This window comes from Mirounga leonina, unplaced genomic scaffold, assembly GCF_011800145.1.
Source record: "Mirounga leonina isolate KUSES-001 unplaced genomic scaffold, KU_Mleo_1.0 Mir_174, whole genome shotgun sequence".
NCBI classification, from domain to species: domain Eukaryota; kingdom Metazoa; phylum Chordata; class Mammalia; order Carnivora; family Phocidae; genus Mirounga; species Mirounga leonina.
In genome coordinates, this window is record NW_023270451.1 from 78202390 (window position 1) to 78209686 (window position 7297).

General features: G+C 43.1%; 1 protein-coding gene across 1 annotated transcript; it reads left to right on the plus strand.

The window, feature by feature from the left end:
* Positions 1-3782: 3782 nt before the first annotated feature.
* Positions 3783-6711, plus strand: TAS2R3 (taste 2 receptor member 3). The gene has a single exon (XM_035021255.1). It carries the CDS (start codon positions 5325-5327, stop codon positions 6273-6275), a length of 951 nt encoding a protein of 316 aa, XP_034877146.1. The 5' UTR covers positions 3783-5324; the 3' UTR covers positions 6276-6711.
* Positions 6712-7297: the final 586 nt, after the last annotated feature.

Genomic DNA, 7297 nt, shown 5'->3' on the forward strand with positions numbered 1-7297 from the left:
ATATGAGTTTTCTCTTACTCCAATAAAGCCTGTTCTTAGATCATGTGATATAAAATTTATCTTGAATCCTGGTGCATGCAAGAGGACATGCAGAAGAGATTCTTAGCATATAGTATAAGGAGTTTACATTTTGTAGTTGCACTTCAAGGCCATTGAAGTGTTTTAAGTACTGGAGTGATATGATCTAATATACATTTTAAGGTCATTCTTGTGGCTATATGGAGAATCTGTTACAGAAAAAAAAATATTAGAAGTAGAGAATGAGTTAGGGGGCCACTGAGTAGTTCAGATGAGAGATCATGGTAACTTGGACCAGGATGAAGGCAGTGAAAATGGAAAGTTCAGGATATGTTTTGTGATTAAAATGGAGAAGTCATTGATAAGTTGATGTGGGGTTATAGGAAAGAATCAAGTTAATTCTTAGGTGGTGCTTGATTTGAGCAACTGGATGGATGATGTTGCCATTTGCTGAAATAGGGAAGATTGGGGGTAAGAGAGAGTTCTTTTAAAATGAGAATAAATTGAGAGTTTTATTTTGGACATGTTAAATTTGGGATGTCCGTGATAGAGCCAAGTAAAGAAGTTAGGTAGGTAGGTGGATATGGGAGTATAGAGCTCAGAAGAGTGGTATGGCATGAAGGTGTGCATTTTGGACTTACCAACATAGGATGATTTAAAATAATGAAAATAATATGTATTAAAAACTTACTGGGGGCACCTGGGTGGCTCAGTCATTAAGCGTCTGCCTTCGGCTCGGGTCATGATCCCAGGGTTCTGGGATCGAGCCCCACATCGGGCTCCCTGCTCAGCTGGGAGTCTGCTTCTCCCTCTCCCTCTCCCCCTGCTTGTGTTCCCTCTTTCGCTGTGTCTCTCTCTGTCAAATAAATAAAAATTAAAAAAAAAAAACTTACTGGCAGGAGTTGCAATATGAAAATGGCATTATAAGTTAAATGAGTTTCTTTTTCCTCTTGAAAATAACCCCAGAACCCCAAGGAGAATGTGAAACAGAGATGTGTCTTATATCTTTTTTGAAATTAGGGAACAACTAAAACTTCAAACCAAAAGTAGGTGGAAGGACTGTGTGTCGTTCAGAGTCCAGTCAGGAAAGCGGGATCCAGAATAGCTATTTCAGACAGAGGGAATTTAATGGAAGGGATTGTTTACAAAAGTGTGGGAAGAGAGAGAAGGGTACTGCCAGAGCAAAAAAGGAATGGGTTATACCCAGAGAACAGAAGCTGATAACATCCCTGGGCTGGAGCCTCTGAGTGTGCACCTGTTGCTGGATTACTAGGGAAGTGATTTCAGGTGTTTCTGGTGTGCTAAAGAGGCTTTACCTGGCCAGGGTGGGAACACAGTATAGATGGTTTTATCCAGGTTCCCGGAGTCTGCAATCATCAATCTTTCCCTAGAAAGGAACTGCCACCAAGTGACACCCTGTTGGAGTGAGAAGCAGGATTTTTCTTTCTCCTTCCTGCTCATCTGCCAGTTTTCATATTGGCAGCTACCAACAGCAAAGCATCTGGAGAGGGTGTCTGGGAAATGGTTTATAGAATTCCAGACCCCACAGTATAGAGCAGAGTATAGGCGGGGGTTATGGGTTTGAGGGAGAAAATAATAACTAGAATAGGCTATTGAGAGCCGTGGTGATCAAATTGAGGTTGGCGGTGGATTTGGGATTTGATTTTACCCTGTTGACAAGCTAGTGAGTTAGCCTGTTACTGTTTCGTGGAAGCTGGCAGAAGACATGAAACCTCTGGATCAGAGAAAAGTGATCATATTCTTGGCCGCACAGCAAGCAGCATGAACACCAGCATGTTTGCATCAGTTCCCTTTGTCCCGAGAGTCCCTAGGGGCAATGCACAGGGCCCAGATGGATTTCATCATGGAGAGATACACTGAGCCTGGAGAACATGCAGCTTTTATAGCTAGCAGTAAACAAGCCTGCTTCTTGTCCTGGAGGGGCACGTTACCTCCTCCTTTCTGGTTGCTCGCATCACGAAATGGCCCTGGTCAAGGGTGGTCAGGACCTTGGATACTTAGCACACTCAGCAAGGTGTGTGCAGGATAGAGAAATCCTGGAGGAATGTCCCTGTCCCCAGTGTTTGGTAGGAAAAGACTGGATGGACATTTTTGGGTAACATTATGACAGGATAGGGCCTGAAGCTGGTGTGTTAGCATGGTAGCTTGGTATTGAAAGCATCTGGATAATAGACTCTTGTTCTCTTTTTGTAAAACAGTTTTATCAGTTTGGGGGATGGAACTGAAGGTGATAAATGAGGCCTATATTCATTTGGAGTGGGCCATATGCTATGGTGTTCTGTAGTGGGGTTGTATGTGGTGTAAGACTAAGGTTGGTATGATGCACACATCCAAATTAGCCATAGAGAATGTATACATGCATATATGGCTTGAGGGTGGGCCTTCAGGACTCTGATGAAATGCCTACTTACTCAGACTTACAACTTGCCATTGTGCACTCTCCAGGTGAGGATTTTAAGGGACCCAGAAGCCTGCACTCCACTTATCATTGTAGGTCAATCTCTCTGCTGTATATATCCGGCTATGCTGATTTCCTTCTGTATTCTGCAGATCAGTGAACCTCAGTTGATAGAAAGGGATATTATTTGTGACTTGTCTTGCTGTCAGTCTGAGTGTCCGGCTGATACTTTTCAACACAGTTATCATGCTAGTATTAGAGCAGGAATGATGCCAAGACCTGGAATGTGATGCCTGTGGAGAAAGTGCCAGAATAATGAAGGGGAGGAAGATGATAGTGCAGTGTCTTGTTGGTCTGCTGGCCTGTGTTTTGAGGTTTATTCTCTCAGCGCACTCTCTTTGGGGTCTCCCAACTGAAAAATCTCAGCGACTGTCAGGAGGTCCCCTCCACATAGCCCTCTGTTTCTCAGAGTGGTATAGTGATGTGGTGCCCCACTGTTCTGAGCCGTGGGGCACTGCGCTAGCTGTTTATGGTTTCCCCATCCTCTGTCCACACTTTTGTAAATAATTCCGCTTTAACACCCTTCTGGAATTACCCAGTTTGTGCCAGTTGCTTCCTGTGGACCCCTGACTGATACACTTCCTTTGTTCTTTTACTCAGAAGAATGGTTGAGAGCAGTAGTCTTTCTAGATGTCTGCAGCCTGGATGAAAGATCCAAGGATCAGGTACCATGGCTCTGGCATTGATCCCTAACAAACCATGTTTAAAGATGCACATTTTGTAGAGTTGGACTTGAATATCTGTGGCTGTTTCAGTGGAGGATGGTGAATGTACATTTTGGAAGCAGCCATTACTAATGCTATGAGATTAGTCATAGTATGATAGTTGTAGTGTTTATTAAGAAGGGGGAATGGTATAACTATGGGCTCATAATTCATATCAGTGTAATAGCAGTGATAATGCTGATATCCAACAATGTCTTGTCTTTTCTTTTTCTTCCAACGATGTCTTTTAAACTCTGAAATTGAACTCTGGTCACCAGCTAATGTGGTATGCATGGAAACACTGTCCTGGGAAAGAATAAAAACTGAGAAAGAAAAATTATTGTTAGCCCTAAATTGCTCAGTAATGACTTATAAAAAGGTAAACATTCTAATTTTGGAAGGGGTAAAAATAATAGGACTTGTAAAACTGTATGATCAGAAATAAGTGGTACATAAAATGAATTCTCATGTGTTATGTATTCTAAAGTTTCTTCTCACTGGATAATTCTATACTTGGGTAGAGGAATCTTTTTAGTGTATTTCTTCTTATGAGGGGATGTAAAAGGTATCATAAGAACAAAAATGTACATCTATAGAACCGAGGCCGTGAGAAAAAAACTGAACAGCGGCGGTGGTAGGTTGTGGGATCAGCCCTACACCTGGGCTAAGGTCCTGTTAAAAGAATGCCAGAGACAGTTGGGAACTGCCTTATTCTAATTCTGTAGCACAGAGTTCAGGAGCATTTGGCCAGGTTGTAAAGTTAGCCCGAGAAAGCTGAGGGTGATTATTAAGGAGGACTGTGTTTATGTCCAAGTATTCTTGGTAGTGCTCTGTAATCATATTGTATACCACATAATGCCAAGACTGATGAGGTTCACCTGGCTTCTTGGCGTGTATCCAGCAGAGACTATGTATTGTTTGTGGAGATTTGTCATCCGCTACTGTGTGAGGTCCTTTTGAGGGGACCTGAAAATATATCCCTCCATTATTTGGATAGTGTTGCTAAACTCTCTGCTTTGTATCTTGATGGCATTGATTTCTCTCTCCATCCTTCAGATCAGTGTTTTCAAACAGTATTTATCACAACTCATTCGTAAGTTGTAAAATGAAGTTTGTAATATACAAGCAGCATTGGAAGAAATAGAACAGGATAGAAAATATCAGACTGCCACACATCTAGAAAAGGGAAATAATTGTTTTGTGAATGCTTTGTGTTCCCAGCATAATATGTATATATAGGTGATATATATAAAACCATATAAAAAGTATTACTGTTGGCCATGGTCAAAATTTGTAAGGCACTGTTTTACATAAATAAGGCTTCTTTGGTTGAAGAGATTGTCTGTGTATGATTTCTATCAGCCTGAACTACTGTTGACGTATTGATACAGTGGTCGTGCACTCTGAAAATCTACAAGAGCTTATAGGCTATAATTCATTATTGTTATCATTTAAATACTCAAATAGTTAAGAATTTCTCATGATATGGCTCACTAGGGTAGAACATGGAGCCCCCTCATGTAAGGCATACTCTAAGAGGCAACACCTTTTAATTCTAACCCAGCACCAGTGGCATTGAACTTTCTCTGTTTCATGCACTTAAACCTCCCTCCAGAGTGACTTTGATAGTGCCTTCTGGTGGAATTCTGATCTCCCCCTTTCTGTGTGTGTCCCTGATTCTCCTCCCAGGAAGAAGACTTCTTACTCTTCAGAGTGATTCTGTATGACTCTTCTGGTCATGCACCTTTCTGTCCTGGGTGGCTCGGAACCCCCCTCCCTTTGGAATTGGGTGCAAATCCTCACCTTCTTTGTGAGTCAGATCTCTTCCTTCTTTGTGTGACATTGAATACTACTCCATTTGCATTTTGGCAAAGAGCTACTGAGTTTAGATCATAAACGGAATGTGACAGTCCATGCCATCTGTGAAGAGGACAGACTAATCGGAAAGATCCAGAGAGGGTTCACTAAACTGTGCTCTACAACAGACTAAATTGGGCAGAGATAAGAGACAGGTACAGCGAAGCAACAGGTAGAAGTGACAGATTCACAGAGAGAAATTTCAAGTCAGCAAGGAGATTGTCCATCAACAGAAAGAACAAGGTCAGGTCTACCTGGTAGCTGATATGTCAGGGCTGGAGAAATGGATGTTCCTGGTTCTGTTTGCCACTGAGTTCATTCTGGGGATGCTGGGGAATTGTTTCATAGTACTGGGCAGTGGCAGCAGCTGGTTCAAGAACAAGACGGTCTCTTTGTCTGACTTCATCGTCACTAACCTGGCTCTCTCTAGGATCGTTCTGCTGTGGATTCTCTTGGTTGATGGTGTTTTAATGGTGTTCTCATCCAAAATACATGATGAAGGGATAGTGATGCAGATTATTGATATTTTCTGGACATCTACAAAGCACCTGAGCATTTGGCTTGCCACCTGTCTCAGTGTCCTCTACTGCCTGAAAATTGCCAGTTTCTCCCATCCTACATGCCTCTGGCTCAAGTGGAGAGTTTCCAGGGTGGTCGTACACATGATTTTGGGTGCCCTGTTCTTATCATGTGTCCGTGCCATATCTCTGATCCAGGAACTTAAGATCTATTCTGTTCTCAGTGGGATCGAAGGCACAGGGAATGTGACCGAGCACTTTAGAAAGAAGAGAAATGAATACAAAGTGATCCATGTTCTTGTGACTCTGTGGAACCTCCCTCCTCTAATTGTGTCTCTGGCCACCTACTTTCTGCTCATCCTTTCTCTGGGGAGACACATGCAGCAGCTGCAGCAAGGTGGCGTCAGCTCCAGAGATCCAAGCACTGAGGCCCACCAGAGAGCCATCAAAATCATCATCTCTTTCTTCTTTCTCTTCCTGCTTTACTTTCTGGCCTTTTTGATTACATCATCCAGTTATTTCATACCAGGATCTGAGATGGTTAATATAATCGGAAAAGTAGTTACAGTGTTTTATCCTGCTAGCCACTCATTCATTCTCATTCTGGGAAACAACAAGCTGAAGCAGACATTTGTGGAGATGCTGTGGTGTGAGCCTGGCCATCGGAAGCCTGGATTCAAGGGACCTTTTGCCCCATAGAGTGACCGAGGGCACAGGTGGGAGCCTGGGAGTCCTTCGGTCTGGCTCAAGGCTAAGGGCTTTTCCTGACCCTTCCGTGGCACCCATTCTGTGACATCAGGAGGAGAGAGACACGACTGCATTGCCTTGGCCCACTGGGGATACGTCTCATGGCTTCTCTTTGTATGGTGGTTTTGGAGAGAGTGAAACAGTCTCTGGAAAATGTCAATATAGTAAGAACACTCTCACTGTATAGACGTGGAGTTGTATTTTAATAGCTATCAATGTAATGAGCTGATTCCTAGCTTTAACTTCAAGTTTGTAGGAACAGTGATGAGCTGATGTAAATAAAACAGTGTAATGGGCCTGAGGGAAAGAGCAAAAGCTTTGCAGTTCCACAGACTTGGGTTTGAATTCTGGTTCTGTCCATTTCCAAGACTTTTGGCCTTTGGTGAGTTACTTTCATTTTCTCTCTGATCCTCTCTTCCCTCATTTTATTTTATTTTATTTTTTTAAAGGTTGCATTTTTTTTTTTTAAGATTTTATTTATTTATTTGACAGAGAAAGACACAGCGAGAGAGGGAACACAAGCAGGGGGGTTGGGAGAGGGAGAAGCAGGCTTCCCGCGGAGCAGGGAGCCCGATGCGGGGCTCTATCCCAGGACCCTGGGACCATGACCTGAGCCGAAGGCAGACGCTTAACATCTGAGCCACCCAGGTGCCCCTCTCTTCCCTCATTTTAAAATGCGGATGGTGACACTGACTTCACAGGGTACTAGGGATTCAGGAGGCAACGTGCCCCAGCATACTCTATAGAGCCCTCGCTCCATGAAGCTGGTATCTGACTATCAGTGAATTGTGTAGCCGGAGCCGTTCACACAGGAGATGAGTTTCCACACATCCACTGTATGAGGACAAAAGCAGGGGAATGAGAATCAAAACTCTTGGCTATTAGGCTCCAGTCCAGTCTGGTGGTGGTCATTTTACTTCAGTAGTCCTGGCATTCCTTTATCGTTTGGCTGAAGTAAATTGCCAAGTAATTTT

Excerpts from the sequence above, each read along its gene's own strand:
- TAS2R3 (XM_035021255.1), top strand. The coding sequence starts at position 5,325 with ATGTCAGGGCTGGAGAAATGGATGTTCCTGGTTCTGTTTGCCACTGAG.